Source organism: Felis catus, chromosome C2 (genome assembly GCF_018350175.1).
Source record: "Felis catus isolate Fca126 chromosome C2, F.catus_Fca126_mat1.0, whole genome shotgun sequence".
Taxonomy (NCBI): domain Eukaryota; kingdom Metazoa; phylum Chordata; class Mammalia; order Carnivora; family Felidae; genus Felis; species Felis catus.
In genome coordinates, this window is record NC_058376.1 from 2098214 (window position 1) to 2117671 (window position 19458).

Consider the following 19458-nt stretch of genomic DNA (forward strand, 5'->3'; position numbering starts at 1 on the left):
CAATAATAGCCAAATTATGGAAAGAGCCCAAATGTCCATCAACTGCTGAATGGATAAAGAAGATTATATATACAATGGAATACTACTTGGCAACGAGGAAGAATGAAATCCTGCCGTTTGCAACAATGTGGACGGAACTGGAAGGTATTATGCTGAGTGAAATAAGTCAGTCGGAGAAGGACAGATACCATATGTTTTCACTCATATGTGGAACTTGAGAAACTTCACGGAAGACCATGGGGGAGGGGAAGGGGAAACATAGCTTCAGACAGAGAGGGCGGCAAACCGTAAGAGACTCTTAAATACGGAGAACAAACTGACAGTTTGAGCTGGGAGGAGGGGCGAATGGGTGACGGGCACCGAGGAGGGCACTTGCTGGGCTGAGCACTGGGTGTGGTATGTAAGTGATGAACCACAGGAATCTACCCCTGAAGCCAAGAGCACACTGCATACACCGTATGTTAGCTAACGTGGCAATAAATTATATTCATAAATAAATAAGTAAACAATAAAAATAAAAACAAAGAAGATCCTTCAGAAAGGATGCACGAGCGACACATTTTCTGAGTCTTTCCATTCTAAAATGTTTTTATTCGGTGCTGCCAGTCGGATGCTAGTTGGGAGTCTAGATAAAAAACCAAGGCCCCCCCACACCTGGGCGTGGGCAGCCACGGAAAGGGCGTGGCCTTGCCGAGTCCCAGCCTGGGCACCGGGGGCCATGCTGGAGGCGGGTCCAGGAGGATGAAAAACGGGGGGCCGGTGGGGGTGGACCGGTCTGGGCCCAAGGAGCCTGCAGGGTGTCCAAGGGGAGGAACCCGGGGGAGATGGCCACAGGAGACGCCCTTGGGCCACAGGCAGCTGGGCCGCGGGCTGGAAGAGGTCTCAGTGGCCCAGACACAGCCCCCTGACCACTGCCCAGGTCTGTAACTTTGTCTGTAGGGAACACAGAGAGGCTGGCCGGGCTGGTACGGGCAACAGATTTAATGTTGGGTTTTACGATATCCTGGCCCTGATGACTGTTGGCGGTTTATGCTGATGGCTTGTGAGTCATGGACACTGAGCAGAGCGGCCCCCCCACCATCTAGGCCCACCGCCTACCCCGCCCTGGGCTCACAGGGAGCGCTGTGCGTGGAGAGCCCCTGCCCGGATCCCCAGGACAGCACAGAGGCAGACACACTTTGACCCCCAGAGAAGGCGTGTGCTCGCCTGGCTCTTGCCCCTCAAAGGGGCTCAGCCCTGAGAGGCCAGGGCAGTGAACTGAGGCTACCACGGGGCCCCACCCCAGGACAGGTGAGGGTCCGAGTGAAGTCACGGTGGGTGCCACCTCTGGGGTGTGGGCTCCAGGACAAGGCCACAGTCCCAACTGTGCAGGAAATGCGGGCCTTGGGCCAATGCACATCTGGTGGTGGGCGAGCTGCTCACGACGTGACCAGGAGGGAGTCACTTGGGCCGAGGGCTGAGGCCGCCAGCAGCAGCCATGACTGGCGGGATCCCAGGAGCCACGCCGGCCGTGAGGAATGGCCGTGTGACCAGAGCCGGCCCGTGCCCTGCCTCGGCTCTCCTCTCGGGGCACCCTGACGTTCTCCAATTCACAGGCTCGTCTGCTCAGTGACTCGAGGTGGCCGTGAGAAGCAGCAGATTCCCAGACCACACCGCGAGGTGTCCCAGGAGCAGCCCCTTGCCCATCCGAGGCCCAGGGCGGCCCGTGCCTTGGGTGGCCGGCCTCGGCCTGAGTCCCTGGCAGCCGAGCTTCCAAGGGGGCTGTGGGTAGACCAGCCTCACCCGCCCCCGGCATCGGGGCCCGGCCAGAGTCCACGGGTCAGTAGAAAGCCCCATACAGAGTGGCCACCTTCTGGAGGATGGTCTTGTGGTTGGCATACAGAGGGATGCGCCTGTCCACGACCTGCCATCGGACGGACATCCCGGGGTCACAGGCATGCAGGTGCTGCAAGGGCAAACGTAGGTCCTGACTCCCTCCTGAGCTGGCCCCGCCTCTGCCCCACACCCCAGAGCTGCGGCTGGGCTCAGAAGGGCCCGGGGGGGGTGGGTGACACGCGCCCCCGGTCTCTGCCTAGGGCTGCCTCCCTGTATTCTTCTATCAAAGGGGAGAAAGAACAGCTACTTCAGGCATGACGGGAAATTCCCGCCAAGCTCTGAAAGTCCTTGACGAGAAAAGAGCAGGTGGCCTTCATCTCAGGTGTTCTGCCCTTTAAATCCAGTCTGGATTAGGGACGGTGGGACTGATATAAATGTGGAGACATCATCCCCATGAAGGCGTGGGAACCAGCCTCCCCCAGGGAGTCCCGTCCGAGGGTCCCCATCCAGCCACCTGCTGGTGCCCTCTCGCCTCTCCCAGTGCTTCTCGGAGCCCTCTGCTCTCTGCAGCCCCCGCTCTCTGGTCTTGGCCAGCTCCGGCCCCCTGGGAGGCCAGGCAGACCCCTCCTGGAGGCCCCGAGTGACCCCCAGAGCTCACTCGCCTGCATCTCCCCCCCCCCCCAAACCGGGAGCCTGCGGCCCAGGCCCATACAGAGTTCAGCCTCTTCAGGTCCATGTCACTCTGGTCTGAGAAGTGGATGCTGATGGCCACGGTCTCAATCCAGGCGTTGTCCGTGTTCCTTGGGTCGTCCACGTACCCTCTGTATACCTGGGAGGCAGCGCAGGGGTAAGCCGGTCCGCCCCGGCTTCCTCCCCGAGGGAGGGGCCCCATGCACGTCCTGCGCTCCGTCCCGGCCCAGGGACACTGAGCACAGTCGTCCACTGCTCCCGGGGCCCCGCCGGGCTCTCTCCCTGCCCCGTGCCGCCTGCTCCCCAACGCCACCTCCCGCGTGCCCGACCCACCGCGGGGTCCGCGCCTCCCTCAGCGCCCTCCTGGTCTCTGGCTTGGCATCCACACCCGCCTCGACTGTCCTCGGGAGGATAAAAAGGGATGGCGGACGTCACAAACATTGCACTAAGTGAAAGAAGCCAGACGCCAAAGCCCGTGTGCGTCCTGTGTGATTCCACTTACAGCCAGTGTCCTGAACAGGCCGGGACGCAGAACAGAACGCAGGTCAGTGGGTGCCAGGGAATGGTGGGGGGAAAGGCAATGACTGCTCATGGGGGATGGAATGTTCTGGAACAGGTGGGAGGTGATGGTGGCACAACATGGCCAATGCGCTAAATGCCACTGACCTGTTCACTCTAAAATGGTTAATTTTATGTTATGTTTCACCTCCATAAATAAACTACTTAATTCTTTTCTACAAAGGGACGGTGCTATTCCCTGGGGCACTGCACAGGACAGCCCTTATGAAATGACCAGGTTCACGGGTCAACACCCTAAATATCAGCGATCGCCTGTTTCATCCTAAACTAGGAGAGACACAGGACCAGTACCAACTCTGGGTCCACCGAGAGGACGTTCAAGAAATCATGACACAAATCATTATGCGACCATGGAAAAGAGGAGGCAAATTTGTAAATATGAGCATTGCAAATTAAGTGAAAAAGCAAGTTACAGAGAAGTGTGTGCTGTGTGGCCCCGTTTTTATTAAGAGTGTATGGGTGTTCGAGCGCAGAGAGAAAACTGGCAACAGAGCCCGCGGCAGGCATGTAAAGAGGTAAACAAAGTCTGGAGCGGGGCTCCTGTGGGTGAGTGTGAAGGGGCGTGCGTTACACCAAACGTGTAACGCACCGCTTTCGTAACTAAGAAAAGACAGTGGAGAATACAGGCCCCCCGCCCCCACCCCCGTCCAGGCCTTGGGGAGCCGGGCGCTGGCCCAATGCCCCCTCTGCCCTCGGAGACTCAGACACTGTGGTCCCGTGCACCCACGTGCTCTAGGGCAAGTGTGTGTGTGGCGGAGGAGGCGGCCTGCCCCCCTGACCTAGAGAGAAGAAGGTCAGGGAGGGAAGGCAGGCGCCCAGGGACCAGAGCCAGGGCCACGCCTCCTGGTCCCAGCTCCTTCCTGGGGCGGGAGCAGGGTCCCCAGTGTCCCATCCGGCTCACCCTGCAGCCCTCCCCACCAGCACACCGTGGGTGGCCGGGGCACACAGATGGGACCGCAGCAGAGAAGCCACCTTACCTCTGTGCCCTGCGTCAGCAAGTTCTGGAAGGAAGACCAGAACTCTCTACGGAGGACCTGCTTCAGCTTCCGGGGCAGTATCTCTCCTGGTTCCCGGGAGCCCTGGGCAGAGAGGAGGCAGGGGCAGGTCTGAAGGCTGTTCGGAGACCCACCTCCACTGGCCATCTGCCCAGAGTGGGCAGCAGGCCAGCACCCTGGAGCCACAGGCAGATGAGTGTCTGGCCGCTTGGCTGTCTCAGGGCTGGAGTGACATTGTCCAGAGTGCACTGCCCACGTCAGCCTGCGCGGAGCAGGGGTGCGTCAGACCAGAGGCACAATGTTTGGGGAGTACGTGTGGGCGCCCATAAAGCAACACGCGCCCTGCCCTCCAGTGCCCTGGCCACCAGCAGAAGGGCATGTTTTAACTATTTGCTTGCATTCCCCTACATGCCGTCTCTCACCTCTGCTCCCCCAGGCTGAGCTCCCAGCCTCTCCCAACGCCACCCACCCCAGGGACATGGGCCCTGCACCTGCACTGCCCAGCCTCCACCCCTCGGAGAGACCCTGTTTGTTATTAACGTCTCTCAAAGTCCACATCACATCCATCTGCTTTGTCCCCTGAGACGCCTGTGCCCCCCAAAAGCTGCAGTGGTGGGGGGACCCATGCAGGGTCGGGGCTATAGGTGCACTGCTTGGAAGATGCCACCAGGGACTGGGCCAGTGTCCCATCCCACCCGGAGAGGCCAAAGTGCCCAAGAGGAAGGCTGAATCGTGCTAGAGACTCTCTCCCAGGGGGAGAGGGGCCGGCCCGATACCTGGTTCAGAGTGGTGCTCCTTCAGCTGGGGGGCACAGGGGATCGTGGCTGCAGGGCTGGAGCTACCCAGAATCCTTGTTGCATCCTGGGGACCCAGTGGAACCACCACCCCACACATGCTCACCAACAGGCTGCCCCCAGGAGAGCGGCCACTGGGCCATGGTGGGTGCCGAGTTGGGGCAAATCACGACTTCCCAGAAGCAGGCTCAGAGGAGAGGCTCCCAAATGGGGCTGCAGCCCAGATGCTGTGCACCGACCCAGAGCCTGTCAGGGAACGTGGTCCTCTTGCCAGGACCCCCAGAACATGGGTGGGAGTCGGGGCAGGCAGACTGATCTGGGAGTAACACCTGGGGGGTCCAGCCCAGGGCCTTCTGCAGCCCAGTTATGTTGATCCCCACAAGGCCCCGGATGCATTCTGGCCTTCAGCCCTGCAACTAGCTGCCACTCCAGAGCTGAGGGGCCATATGCCCCCTCCTCCCAGCCCTGGCCCCTGTCCTGTCCTTAGGGCTCAGCTCAGGGCTGCACACCAAGAGGCAGGTGCCTGCCTGAGACACCTGCATGGGGAGTCATATTTGCCTCCAAAGCCATGAGCTCCTCGAGGACACGCAGCCTAGCCCCTGATGCAGCCGCAGTGCTGAGCCTGGTGCTCGGGACACAGTGCTCACCCCAGAGAGTATCTGAACCCGTTTTCACTACAGCAAAATGAGTAGACAGCAGGGAGAATCCCTCCTAAAAAGCCAAGTACTGGTTTGTCCTTCAGCACCAGGGACAGAGTCCAGAACTGCCCAGGGCGGGGACTGTAGGAGCAGGTGTTCCGTCGTTGGGTGGGATGGGTGGAGGGACAGACGCTCTGGACAGACAGCTTGCACGGCTTACCCCTGGCAAGGCCCAGTGTTCCGAGAGAGAGTGCTTTACGACCAGCACTTCGAGCATTTTCTTTATGCTTTTCCTGCAGATGGCTCCATCCTGGTTCCGCCTCCACCTGTAAAAGGGGCAGCTCACAGGGACTCTGCGGTCAGCCCCCCCCCCGCCCCCACTGAGGAGGATATGGGGCAGACGGGGGCAACCCTGTCTCCTTTCCCAACATGGCTCCAGGGGAAGAACCGAGACGGGGACCATTAGGATGTCTTTCCTGCTTCCACACCACTGGAGGGACTGGAGTGGATGGGCCTATGAGGAAAATATTTTTTTTTATCATGAGCCTCAAAGAAGCACACAGCCTGGCCCCACCTACTCCTCTCCTTACTCTGGAAATGCTGGGCGGGATTATGTGTATTTTCATCTTGTCTGTGGTCCTGGGCCCTGGCCATGGCTTTGCCCTCCTCCCAGAGGCCCGCTAACCGAGGGGGGCCCACAAGGAAGCAAGGGCAGCTTCCAGGGGTGGGGACAGGCCTGGGCTTTTCCTAGGGGACAGGGACACCCCCGCCCTGCATCTCGGGTGCACTTACACTTATCCAGGCCCCACCATGAGCCTGGCACCATGTGCCACGTGCGATCTGTCCCCTCAGCTCTGAGCACGTGGGGAGGGGCCCGTGAGTGCCTCAGTGGCACACTCACCGGGTGATCACAGGCTGCAGCGTGTGGTTGGGTCCAAAGCAACCGAGGCTTCCACGTCCACGCAGTCCTGTGCGGCCCATGGGGTTCCTGGGGAGGACGGGTCTGCTTAGATTGCTGCCTGCAATCTAGATTTGCTTACCCCAAAGCCAGCCGGGGTAAGTGCTCCTCCCCAGCTCCACGCCAGTGTCCTGGGAGACGCAGAGAGGGGTCTCATCGAGTAAGGCAGCGTTTTACATCAGCATCTCTTTTCTTCTGCATTTTGTTCACTTCTATCAGAAAGATGGCTGGTTTGCCAGGACAGGACGGCTGACCCCAGAAGCAAGCCCCACAAAGGCCCGGCTGACGCGGGATGGCGGGCGGCCGCACTCACAGAGGGAGCCCGTCCTGAACCACGTAGACCCCGTGGAAGCTCCGCCGGTCTATGGGTCCGTCCACGGCGTTGTAGCTGATCCCGGACAGAGGCTCCAGGGCACTGGGAAAAGCGGAGAGGCCATGTCCCCGTAAGAGAGGGCAGTGACCAGGACTGTCAGAGAGCCCCGTGTCTCTGGCAGGTGCCCCCAGCCAGCTGCCTCCCCAGAATGTCCCAGCCCTCGGGGAGGACAGGGCACCCTGCCCAGGCAGGAGGCAGGCCCTCACCCTGAGCTCCTTCTGGCCGTCACCCCGGAGCGCCTGCTGGTCCCCCACCCTCCCTCCTGCCCAGGGCCAAGGATGTGCACACTCACTTTCCCACGGGGTCCACCAAGCCCCTGTCCTTCCTGTCGTCTGTGTAAAAGGGCGGGTCGTAGATGAGAAACGCCGTCTGCACAAAGACGCCGGTCCTGCCCTCAGACTGGCACCCCCGACCACGGCTAGGGCCCTGCGGCCAGGATGACCGACAGCAGCTCCTCTTCCTCAAAGCGCTCACGCCATGGACCCCGAGACAGACCCCAAAGTGCACAGGGTAGCTCTGAGCTCAGGCAGGCTGAGCGTACCACCCCCAGGGACCCAGCCGAGGGGGCTGGCGACGGCAGTGGTAGTCCAGAGGAGCCCCCAGGATGGGGCAGGGGTCTAGGCTGGACTCCAGAGGGACTCCAGCTGGCAGAGACTGGGGAGAAGGAATGGAGGCAACAGCCTGGAATGTTCTAGAAAGGCCAGAGGCAACGCCCGTGGGGGCGGGGAGGGCACACAGATGCTGCTGCCCTTCCTCTTCCTCCCTCCTCAATGCTATCCCTCACCTGCGCTCACGAAAGGGGCAGCGACCAGTCCCTGGGGATGCTGGGGTCTGGGATGAGTGAGGCCACTGGAGGTAACGGGGCAGTCAGCTCCCTGTAGGGTCAGCAGCCCACTGGGCGCCCAGCTCCACCACCTCTAGCTGTGTGGTCCTAGTGACTCAGTTTCCCCCTCTGCCCAGCACGTCCCTGTGAGGCTGCACAGGCTTGTCCACCCGGCGCCTGGCCGTGTCCAGAACACGGGGCACCTCTGGCCCGGTGGGAGAGCGCCAGGACCCGCACTCACCTCCCAGGGCACCTTCTCGTTGGGCACGGGGAAACGGGTGACGTGGGAGTTGGGGTACAGGAGGTGCCGGGCGTTCACGTGGTGGGTGTCGCCCATGTCCTCCTCCTCCTGTCTGCCGTCCGGCTCGAGGTCCTGCCCCTCTGAGGCCTTCTGGGGTGCTGGGAACAGCCACAGGGAGCCGTGGGCAAAGCCGGGCCCGGGCTCAGGCACCTGGCCCACAGGACAGGGGCGTCCTCGATGGTCCTTCCCCAGAACTGGGCCACCTCCGCCTCCCCGAGACCAGACTGAACACCACCAGCCCCGAAGGGGGGCTCCCCACTACGGCCCTGGGGGGACAGAGATCTGGGGTCGGGCAGTGTCCCCCCAGCCAGCACCTGCCTCCTTGTGTGGCTGCCCCAGAGCTCTCGGTAATTAGCTGGACTCACGGCCCTTACAGAAGCCCATCCGGCTAGGGAGGGCACGTGTGCCCCCTCCGGGGTCAGCACCGCCCCAGGAGGGCCAGTCTTGCCCATTTCTTGGCTGGCTGCAAACTTAGAAATATGGACTTTGGGGGGCCACCTGGGTGGCTCAGTAGGTTGTGTCTGACTTTGGCTCGGGTCACGATCTCACAGTTCGTGGGATCAAGCCCCATGTTAGGCTCTGTGCTGACAGTGCGGAACCTGCTTGGGATTCTCTGTCCCTCTCTCTGGCCCTCCCCCTGCTCACCCCTTCCCTCTCTCTCTCTCAAAAATAAATATAAAAAAAAAAAGACACACGGACTATGGTTTCTGCCACCTGGTCTGGGTCTTGGGCGCATCCTGGAGCGGCCCCTCCTGTATAGCATGATGCCCAGGCCCCCTCTCAAAGCCCCCCACCAGGTCCAGTCACGGGCTCGGTTGTGCAGGGCCCCTGCTTCTGTGGGGCAGTCTACCCTCGCCCAGGCCCATGGGACCCAGGAGCAGCTCAGTCGGCCTACCCCCAACCCCGCCAGAATCCAGCCTGCTGCCTCTCCTCCCCACAGACCCCCAGACTCAAGCAGGTGCCAGCTGCTGGCAGGGCCGCGCACTCACCCGGGGCGGGGATGCCCTCCTCTGAGCCGAAGCCACCGTCCCTCAGGGCCTTCATGACCCAGTGCAGTGCTCTGGACGTCTGGGCCACCTGGAAGGCACATCCCAAACAAGATTTGGTCCACGCCTGCCTCCGTACAGCACACCCAGCCCTCCACCGAACTGGCGAGGGCACTATGGGAAGGTGGCAGTGACCCCACGGGCATCAGAGCCTGCCCTGCTTCCCTCGGTGTCACGGGCAGTGCCCACCCATGAGACGCAATGGCCACTGGGACTGGACACGGCAGAGGCCGCTGAACCATCCTGAAGCCACAGTAGGACAAACCTGAGCCGCAGGAAGGTGGAGCGTGACCGCCTACCGAGGCTCCCCATGGCTCTTGCTCCTCCCAGAGAAAAGAAACTCCTGGAAGTCAAACATGTTCAACTACGGGGGATGGTGGGAGCCAGGGGACCAACGGGGCCAGGAGAACTCAGTTCAGCAGCAGCTGCACCCGTCTGGGAGGGCGTCAGCAAGGCAGGGACCCACAGGGCAGAAGGCAGTTGGGGCAGACCCCCGTGTACAGCTGTCCCAGGGCAGGGGCTGGCTCACGGTGGGCACCCCACCATCACAGGGCCGAGTGGCTTGCCCCCACCTGATACAGCAGAGCTGGGAAGAGACAAGATTCCTGTGACAGCGTGTGGGGCTCAGGTGTTGCCTGCTGGGAGGCTGCTATGGGCAGCAGGGGTGCTCATAAGAAAGCCCCCAGCAAGAGGGGCACAGAGGGGCAGGGACCCAACCTCCTCCCAGTCCACCCCTCTTATTCTGAAGGCCCGAGGCCTCCCTGACCGCCAGCCCCTGCATCTGCCTTGATTGCTGCACTTACTAAACCATACTGTGACAATGGGCATTTATGTCTGTGCCCCCCAGACTGCAACTCTCTGAGGGGGAGGCAATGCCCGTTTGCCTTGATGTTCCCCAGGCCAGCCCTGGATGTGGCATGGATGAGGGGCACAGGAAACATGAAATGACGGATGGATGGGTGGATGAATGGATGAAGAGAGGGAGGGAGGGAGGGGGGAAGGAGGGAAGGAAGGAAGGAAGGAAGGTAGGAAGGAAGGATGGGAGAATGGAATGATGATGGATGGACGGATGGGTGAAGAGATGTTCAAGCACCTGAGCCCAGCTGGTCTGCAAGGTGATAGATAACTCTCAGATGTGAGGCTGCTCAGGGCTGCCTGTCTCAGGTCCAGGACTTGGAGCCCAGCAGGCGTGGCCCGACTGGTGGGGGGACCATCAGTGGGCATTGATGGGGGACGAGTGGGACGGAGGCTGTTCATCGACTGCCTGCTGCCTGTTGGCAACATCCTCTGAGCTCCCCCTCGTGCAGAAGCATCAGAACCTTGACCCAACGTTCCAACCATCTGGGGCTGGTCTGAGACGTCCACACGCTTTCTGATGTTACTCAGCCCAGTGCTCCACCCAGACGTTCAAACGCATCTTGCTGCCTTGGGGCCCTCCCTCCCCAACAGCATCCGCGGTTAGCCTGGGAAAGCAGCCGCGGGCGTTTGGAATTCCCACAGCTTCTGGATGTGGAGTCCTGCGGCCACGGTCACCTCGGAGGACAGCTCTGAGGAGGCCAGAGCTGGGGAGGAGAGCGGCTCCCTCAGAGCAGCCCATGGTGTAGACGCCCCACAGGGCAGGGTGGTGAAGCTCAGTGGGGAAGTGTTTGGCAGAACGTTCTGGAGGGCAAAGATGGCACCTCTTCCGGTTGGGAACGATGGCCCCAACGTCCCCCAGCTCCTTCTCCTGGCCGTTTCCCCAGCGTGCTCATCCTCGAAGCCCCTGCACCAGAGCGGTGCCCCGGCCGGGCAGATCCATGACCTGGAAACAGAGGCGCTGGCCTGGAACTCACCTGCTCCTCCAGGGAGGCCAGTCTCTGCTCCATGGAGCCTGAGCGCTTCAGACTTTCCATTTCCAGCAGGTCCACCATGGTGCTGACCCTGAAAGAACACCCAGCTGAGCCCAGCCGGGCCGGCCCCAGGGGCCTGGATGTCGAGGATACACAATGCTAGTCTGTAGGTGCGAGTCCCTGCCTGGGACCCCTTAACTTCAGGCACCTTCCCCTGAATCTGAAAGTATTTATAACCCGCTTCTGTATAGAAGGAACACTGCCCACGGCCCCAAAGGGGAAGATCTTCCAGTAAGTGGATGCCCCCAGCTCACACAGCCACACTGCCAGCCGTGGGAGCATCGCGGGGAGTCACACAGGGATGAGCAGTCCTCCCTTCGATTTGCTGACAGGCCGCTAGACAGCCAAGTGCAAAGATCAAAGCTGCTTCTGGGCACCGATGGGCTCGGGGGATGGGCAGTGCCGCTGTTTGGGGAACGTCTGTTTGGGTTTGTCTTATTTTGCTACCACATGGGGACGTCACCCAGCTTTGGCTGCCAAGTGCATAGGCAAGGGATCCCGCGGCCGAACGCCGCTCAGACTCTCCTGCCTGGCTGTGCCCGGCGTTTCCTACTTCTCCCCTCAAGGGCACCTTCAGAGAACGCTCGTAGTGACAAAGTCAGCAGCCCCTTCAGTGACCAGTGAGTGCTGAGCTGGGCCCGGGACCCGCTGTGAACAGTTCTCGGGGTGGGGGGGGGGAGGCAGTTTACTCCCCCCTTCACCACATGTTCCCTAATCCCACAAAAGCCACGGAACCGCTTCCTGTCGTGTTCCCCAAGTCAGCCTGCAGATATGCTGTGTGGTTACTGGAGAGAAGGTGACGGGGTGGCTTTGGACCCCTGTGACTCAGTCCCCATGACAAGCTTGTCGGAGACCCCACCTCATCACCAACAAACTCCCACCCCCACCCCCTTTGTAGGTGCATGTGGGGGTCAGCTCAGCTCAGCCCCGGGGGCTGTGGGGCCGCACAGGCCATGCTGCCTCGCTGGGCCTCAGAGCCCTCACCCGACCAGAGAGAGCAGATAGGTGGCTGGTGCAGGGCAGCATGACCCCCTGCGTCTCCAGCCGAGACGCGCACCCGCTCTCCATGTGCCCTCCCTCCAGCACCCTCTGGAAGCCGTGCCAGGCGATGGCTGCCATCATTGGCTCCAGCCCACGGATGAGCTGAGAGACACCCAGCAAGGCAGGTGCACAGCTCTGAGGAGAGGGTGCTCGCCCGCCTGCAGGGAGCCCGCCCGCTGGCTGTCTCCCCCGCCCCCACCAGGCGGCAGGGTGCCCCTCTCCCTGCACGGCCCACGGGACTGCACCAGGGCCAGGAGCTGCCATAGCCACCTGGCACGTGTCCCCTCCTCTCCTGGCCCAGGGAGAGACACAGGGCCAGCAGGACCAGCTCCCCCGACCCATGCCTCCTAAGGAGGTCAAGGGTCAGCCCTGCCCCCAGTGCTGGTGCCGCCTTCACCCTCCTCCCCACCCCGCGAGATCCGGGCTTCCCAAGGGGGGAGCCACGGGTCAGCTGGAGGACACAAGCTTCCCGCCCCGGGAGCAGTGCCCGGGCCTCTCCCCCAGGTGGGCCGTGTCCCGGGTGCGACTTGGGGCCGTGGGGGGTTTTCGCGCGCCCCTGGGCTGCCCCGGCCTCCTGTACTTATTGCCAATGTCTTGAATCTTCTGCTCCGGCCTCTGCTTCTGCTGGTACTGCTGGTTCTGCAGGTAGCTCTCTTTCAGGTAGATCTCCCAGGACAGAAGGGCGGCCTCCTCGTTCTTCTCCAGCTTGCTCTCTGCGGGCGCAGGGGGGCGGGCAGAGGGGCCTGAACGCCGCGTGCAGGGGACACGGGAGGCTCTGGCGGGGAGGGGCCCTGACGGGGAGGACCCCGCCCCACGCCCGTCCGAGGGTCTGCACGCCTGCTGAGCCAGCAGGGTTCTAGAAGGAGCAGCCACGCTCACCCACCGGCCCCCCGACCGCACCCCAAGCCAGCGGAGCGCGCCCCCGGGGACGGCGCAGGCGGCCTTACTGAGCTGCTTGCGCCGCCTGGCGGGGATCTTCAGGACCACCCTCTTGATGAAGAGGTGCAGGTGGCTGAGGAGGATGAAGGGGGGCGGCGCGGGGGGCCTGCCCTGGTACTCCTCTATCAGGTCGTGACGCTGGAACTTCCAGATCTGGTCCGTGTGCTCCTGGACCTGCTGGAATGTGTAGCTGGCGGGAGGCAAGGAGAGCGCGGGTTACAGGAGCCCCGGCCGGCGCTGCGAGAAGGACCCGCCCACCGCGCTCTCCGGGGGCGAGAAGGACCCGCCCACCACGCTGCCCAGGGGCAGGAAGGACCCGCCCACCGCGCTCTCCGGGGGGCGAGAAGGACCCGCCCACCGCGCTCTCCGGGGGCGAGGAGGACCCGCCCACCGCGCTCTGCGAGCGCGAGAAAGACCCGCCCACCACGCTGCCCAGGGGCAGGAAGGACCCGCCCACCGCGCTCTCCGGGGGGCGAGAAGGACCCGCCCACCGCGCTCTCCGGGGGCGAGAAGGACCCGCCCACCGCGCTCTCCGGGGGCGAGAAAGACCCGCCCACCGCGCTCTCCGGGGACGAGAAAGACCCGCCCACCGCGCTCTCCGAGCGCGAGAAGGACCCGCCCACCACGCTGCCCAGGGGCAGGAAGGACCCGCCCACCGCGCTCTCCGAGGGCGAGAAGGACCCGCCCACCGCGCTCTCCGGGGACGAGAAAGACCCGCCCACCGCGCTCTCCGAGCGCGAGAAGGACCCGTCCACCACGCTGCCCAGGGGCAGGAAGGACCCGCCCACCGCGCTCTCCGGGGGCGAGAAAGACCCGCCCACCGCGCTCTGCGAGCGCGAGAAAGACCCGCCCACCGCGCTGCCCGGGGCCCTCACTTGAACATGGCGATGAGGAGGTTCAGTAGCAGGATGTTGGTGAAGAGCAGGTACAGGCAGAGCAGGATGACCGTCAGCCACTCGGGGAAGGCAGGCTCGTGCCGGACGGCATCGCTCTCCGGGCACTTGGGCTTGTAGGGATCTGTGCCGTTGGGGCTGCACTGGTCCAGGCTGAAGTTCACACCTGGCGGGGGGGGGGGGGGGCACAGGGAACAAAGACAGCCAACGCCGAGTCACCGGAGTCCCTCGGCAATGGGCGTCCTCAAGGCCTGGACACCTGCACAACGGGGTGACCTCAGCTGTCAGCTCAGGTCCAGAGAGAGGCGTCTGTCTACCCCCAAGCGTCCTCCGCGGGCGAGGGAAGTGAGGAGCCAGACCTGTAGTCCCGCCCCAGGCACATACACCCACCCAGCACCCAGCTGTCCCCTTCAGGCCACTTCCTGGGCCCGGGACAGGGCTGGCACCAGGAAGGGGGAGGGGCTGTCACCACTGAGACACAGCCCCCAACCACAGGGAGCCCACTGCCGTGGACAGAATTCAAGCGGAGTAAATGAACAACTCTCAGGAAAAGAAGGGAGGCAGGGGAAAGGAAAATTGTGACACAGGTAATGTACCCATACCCAACAGGTGATTACAAACAGAAATGTAGTCCCACGTTTGTAGAAAAGTGAAGGGCATATTCAACAAAACATATGTCCAGCTTGTACGTTAAAAAAAAACAAACCCTCCAAGGGGCACCTGGGTGGTTCAGTTGGTTAAGCATCCAACTCTTGATTTTGGCTCAGGCCATGATCTCAGGGTTGTGGGATCAAGCCCCACATCGGGCTCTGTACTGACAGCGTGGAGCCTGCTTGGGATGCTCTCTCTCCCTCTCTGCCCCTCCCTACCTCAAAATAAATAAACTTAAAAAAAAAAAAACTCTAAGGAAACACACTAAGTGGCAGTTATTAATTGTGGTTAACACCCGGAAGTGGGATTATGGACATTATTCTTTATACTTACTTGGATTTAAAATTGTCAACAATGAGCATGCACTAATTTTTTAAAACTGCAAGTCAGTATCCTGCTGCCCTGCGCCCAGTTGTCAGTCCCCCTACAAGAAGGTGCTATGAAAAAGAAGAAAGAGGGGTGCCTGGGTGGCTCAGTCTTTAAATGTCCAACTTTGGCTCAGGTCATGGTTTCACAGTTCATGAGTTCAAGCCCCGTGCCCAGCTCTGTGCTGACAGCTCAGAGCCTGGATTCAGATTGTGTCTCCCTCTCTCTCTGCCCCTCCCCTGCTCTCTCTCTCTCTCTTCTCTCAAAAATAAATAAGAACACTTAAAAATGTTTTTAAAAAAGAAGAGCTCAAATCAATAACATAATCTACCACTTTTTGAAAGAGAGAGAGTTCAAGCAAGGGAGGGGCAGAGAGAGAGGAAGAGAGAGAATCCCAAGCAGGCTCCACCCTATCCGCACGGAGCCCGACACAGGGCTTGATCTCGTGAACCATGAGATCATGACCTGAGCCAAAATCAAGAGTCGGCCACTTAACCGACTCGGCCACCCAGGCACCCCAGTAACACAACCTTCCACGTTAGCCAACTAAGACAAAAGAAAAGCAGACTGAACCCAGAGCAAGCAGAAGGAAGGAAATAATAAAGATCAGAATGCAAATAAGTGAAATGGAGAATACAAAAGCAATAAAGAAAGTCAATAAAACCAAAATCTGGTTCTTGGAAAAGACCAACAAAATTACAGCCTTTTACCTAGACTGATCAAGGGGGAAAAAAGGTTCAAATTGCTAAAGTTATAAACGGAAGAGAGAACATCACCACCAACCCTACAGAAATAAAAAGAACGGTAAGGAAATACTACAAAATTGTGTGCTAACAAAGTAGACGGTGTAGAAAAAATGGACAAAAGGTCCTAGAAAGAGGCAAGGCACCACAGGGGACTGAGGAAGAAATGGGAAATCCAGACAGACCTGGAACAAGGAAAGAGACAGAAGTAATAATTTTAGAACTTCACACGAAGAAAAGTTCAGGCCCAGGGGGCTTCACTCGTGAATTCTCCTGAACGTTTGAGGAATTCAGACCAATCCTTCACAAAGTGTTCCAAAATAGAGGAGGAAACACTGCTAACTCGTGCGAGGAGGCCAGTGTCACCCTGATGCCAAAACCAGACAAAAACATTACAAGAAACGAAACCACAGACCAATGCCCTTTACGAACATAGATGCAAACATCCTCCACAAAACGCTGGCAAACTGAATCCAGCATCACATAAAGAGAGTTACACACCGTGACCGAGTGAGGTCTGTCCCAGGAGGGCAGAACCGGTTTCACATCTGAAAATCAGTTACTGAACACACCGTGTTAGTAGCGTAAAGAACAAAAAATCATGCAGACATTTCAACAGGTGCAGGAAAAGCATTTGACAGAGTCGTGCCCGCTTTTATAATGAAAGCGATCAAGACACTAGGGGTGGGAGGGAGCTTCTTCACCCGGATGAAGGACGTTTACAAAAACCCGCAGCGAACTTCGTACTTAATAGTGAGACTGAAAAAAACTCCCGCCTCTAAGATCAGGCACCACAAAGAGATGTTTGTCCTGGATACTTCTATTCAATGTTGTACCAGAGGTTCTAGCCAGGATAATTCAGCAAGAACAAGAAGTAAAAGGTATCAGGTGGGAAAGAACAAGAGAAAATATCTCTATTTGCAGAAGACATGATCTCCTGCACAGCAAATCCCGGGGAATCCACTAAAAACTGGTAGTGCTATAAAGAACTTCAGCAAGATCGACGTGCAAATACAGTGTATTTAAAAAAAATTTTAATGTTCATTTATTTTTGAGAGACAGAGACAGCGCGTAAGCGGGGGAGGGACAGAGACAGAGGGAGACACAGAATCCAAAGCAGCTCCAGGCTCTGAGCTATCAGCACGGAGCCCGACGCGGGGCTCGAACTCACAAACGGCAAGATCATGACCCTGAGCCACCCAGGCACCCCACGTACAGCGCATTTCTATACCTTAGCAACAGACAATCCAAAAATAAAATGAATAAAGCAATTCTCTTTACAACAATATGAAAAAGAATAAAACACTTAGGAATAAACTTAACAAAAGCAGCGTAGCTTAGACCCGGAAAATTACAAAATTTTGTTGAAGGAAGTTAAAGATCTAAATAAGCAGAAAGACATCCCACGTTCACCGTCAAAGTCCTGGATGCTTTTTGGAGAAATTGAGAGGTTGATCCAAAAATGTGTGTGGACCCAAGGGACCTGGAGGCCAAAGCAACCTTGAAAAAGGAGAGCAAAGTTGAAGGCCTGACACGTCCTCATCGTAAAACTTACTACAAAGTGACACTCACCAGGCTGTGTGGTGTTGGCCCAAGAGCAGACACACAGATCAATGGAACAGAATGGAGAGTTTGTAGATAAACCCTTTCATTAATGGTCCATTGGTTTTTGACAAGGGGCCAAGACAATTCAATGGGGATTTCAACAAACTGGGTATTTGCATGCAGAAGAGTGACCCCTGCCTCACACTGTTTACAAAATTAACGTAAATAGCTCAAAGGCCAAAAGTAAGAAGTTATTCTAACTTCTAGAATAACAACACATAAATGGTCACGATCTTGGGTCAGGCAGCGGGTTCTGAGATACGACAGCAAAAGCACAAGTGACCAGAGCGACTGGGGGGGTGGACTTCGCCAAAATTAAAACCTGGTGCTTCAAAGGACATCATCCAGAAAGGGACAAGACAGCCTGCAGCATGGCAGAACATATTTGCAAGTCAGAAGTACGAGAAGGGACTGGCGTCCGTATAACTCAGGAAGAAAGAAAAATAACCCACTTGAAAAACGGGTCAATGATAGGAGCAGACGTTTCTCCAAAGAAGGCACGCGAACGGCTCCGTGAGCACACGAGCACATTTGCCATCAGGGAAATGAGACGCGTCTCGTGCCCACTGGGATGGCCAGAAGCAAGAAAGACAACAGTGACAAGCCCGCTCGAATCTGGAGCGCTGGGCCCTGTATTGTTGCGGTGGGGACGCGAGACATGGTGCAGCTGCTGTAGACAATAGTGTGGCCGTTTCTCAAACTGTTAAAGACAGCACACAACCCAGCAGGCATACATTCCACTGCCTGACCTTCATCCAAGCCGGAGGGAAACGCGTCCACACAGACACATAATTGGAAACATCACCGTTACAACCGTTCCGAGCAATGTTATACATAACAGCCAGAAGGCAGAAACAACTCAGGAGCTCACCGATTTACAAATGCAGAAACAAAATGTGGCCTGTCCGTGCAATGGAACATTGTTTAACAACAGCAAAGGGGGACTAAATGCTGACGCAGGCTACAATATGGCTGAGTCTTGAAAACGTCACGCTAAGACAGAGCAAGACGCAAAGACCGCACGTTGCATCATCCAGTTCATACGAGATGTCCAGCAGAGGCAGGCTGTTTAGAGGGAAGGCAGATTACAGGTCGCCAACGGCTGGGGACAAGGGGGGTGACTGCTAAGGGGGGTGCGTGTCTTTGGTGGGTGATGCAAATGTTCTAAAATGCGATTCCGTAAGTACGGTGAAGACCACTGAAGCACACACCTCAAACAGGTGAGCTTTTCCTAGTAGGTGTTCTATCTCGATGACGCTGTCGAAAAGAAAAAACTCAGGGTACAGAAAGGATTCTCTCCGTCTAGAGGAGGAGGAGGAGGGACAGGGTGGCATGTGGTGTGGGGGAGGGGTGTCAGAGCCCCAGGCCGCACCCTCGGCCCACCCCAGATCTCAGCCATGGCCCAGGCTCCCCCCCCACCCCCCGCCGCTGCAACTAAGCATCACATGCACTGGGTCTCCTGCCACACGGGCACCCGGGGAGCCACCCCACTCCCCGCCCCTCACCTCCCAGCCTTCAGGGAGCTTTCCAGGCACCCCTGCCGGAGCCGTCAGGGACCCGTGTCCTACCGTCGATATAGGCCGGCATCTGGCCGAAGATGGTGAGGTACGACTGGTAGACGACCCCCCGGAAGATCCAGTCCACCCGGCTCTCGTTGTGGATGAGGATGGCCTGCTTGGCCACCCCGAAAGACACCACCCACACCGCCAACAGGAAGAGGAAGAAGAAGACGTCCTTCATCTGCAGAGACAGGGTGGCACCAGCTGCAGCCGCCCACCCACACGCTCCCGCTGCCCCCCATACTCAGGCTGTGTGCTCTGCGGTGGTGGGAGGAGCTGCTGTCACCCTGGACAGGGACACTTGGGGCCACAGCCCTGGCCTGCCCCCACATCCTAATAGGGTGCTGGGCATGATGTGTAGGAGGGGCTGGGTATGACTGTGACCCACGGAGGGAGTGATAGGAGCTGTAACAGGGACCGGGAATGAGCTGTGGAGATCAGGGGAGGCTGTCTGGAAGAGGTGACATACAGGCAAAGACCTGCGATGGGCATGCTGGGGTTGGGAGCCCAAAGGCAAAGCAGGGACGTGCTTTGCTCAAGCCCTGGAGCACCCCGCTTGCAACTGGCATCCGGACCCCCTGATCCCCTTACCATCCGCTTCACGATGATGATCTTGGGCCCCAGTGTCTTACTGATGGTGAAAATGTGCATCAGCCGGAGGCAGAACATGATGAAGTCCAGAGAGAGGATGATGCGCCCGGGGTACAGCAACGCTGGTATGAGCCTGGCCCCCAGCAGAATCAGGGACCCCTGAGCTCAC

The 19458-nt window shown here is 59.0% G+C and overlaps 1 protein-coding gene and 1 non-coding gene across 13 annotated transcripts in view; both read right to left on the reverse strand.

Moving 5' to 3' along the window:
• Positions 1 to 564: 564 nt before the first annotated feature.
• The window catches only part of TRPM2 (transient receptor potential cation channel subfamily M member 2), a 48538-nt gene continuing 29644 nt past the window's right edge, over positions 565 to 19458 (reverse strand). For 2 of the 12 annotated variants that reach the window (XM_045036515.1, XM_045036514.1), the window contains exons 18-33: positions 19290 to 19422; positions 18708 to 18879; positions 13757 to 13940; positions 12890 to 13071; positions 12523 to 12655; positions 10845 to 10932; positions 8956 to 9043; positions 7907 to 8064; positions 7135 to 7211; positions 6783 to 6884; positions 6413 to 6499; positions 5732 to 5837; positions 4062 to 4163; positions 2839 to 2907; positions 2528 to 2644; positions 565 to 1945 (exon numbers count right to left, since the gene is read on the reverse strand). In XM_045036515.1, coding sequence (XP_044892450.1) covers positions 1820 to 1945; positions 2528 to 2644; positions 2839 to 2907; positions 4062 to 4163; positions 5732 to 5837; positions 6413 to 6499; positions 6783 to 6884; positions 7135 to 7211; positions 7907 to 8064; positions 8956 to 9043; positions 10845 to 10932; positions 12523 to 12655; positions 12890 to 13071; positions 13757 to 13940; positions 18708 to 18879; positions 19290 to 19422 — 1924 coding nt within the window. In that variant the 3' untranslated portion in view covers positions 565 to 1819. Of the gene's footprint in view, positions 1946 to 2525; positions 2645 to 2838; positions 2908 to 4061; positions 4164 to 5731; positions 5838 to 6408; positions 6500 to 6782; positions 6885 to 7134; positions 7212 to 7906; positions 8117 to 8205; positions 8233 to 8955; positions 9044 to 10844; positions 10933 to 12522; positions 12656 to 12889; positions 13072 to 13756; positions 13941 to 18707; positions 18880 to 19289; positions 19423 to 19458 lie in introns of those variants that run through there. The other 10 variants (XM_045036516.1, XM_019839301.3, XM_011285792.4 and 7 more) reach the window with 10 other exon arrangements.
• LOC111556447 lies at positions 5702 to 5778 on the reverse strand. The gene has a single exon (XR_002735919.1). It is a non-coding gene; the product is annotated as a Z6 small nucleolar RNA (small nucleolar RNA).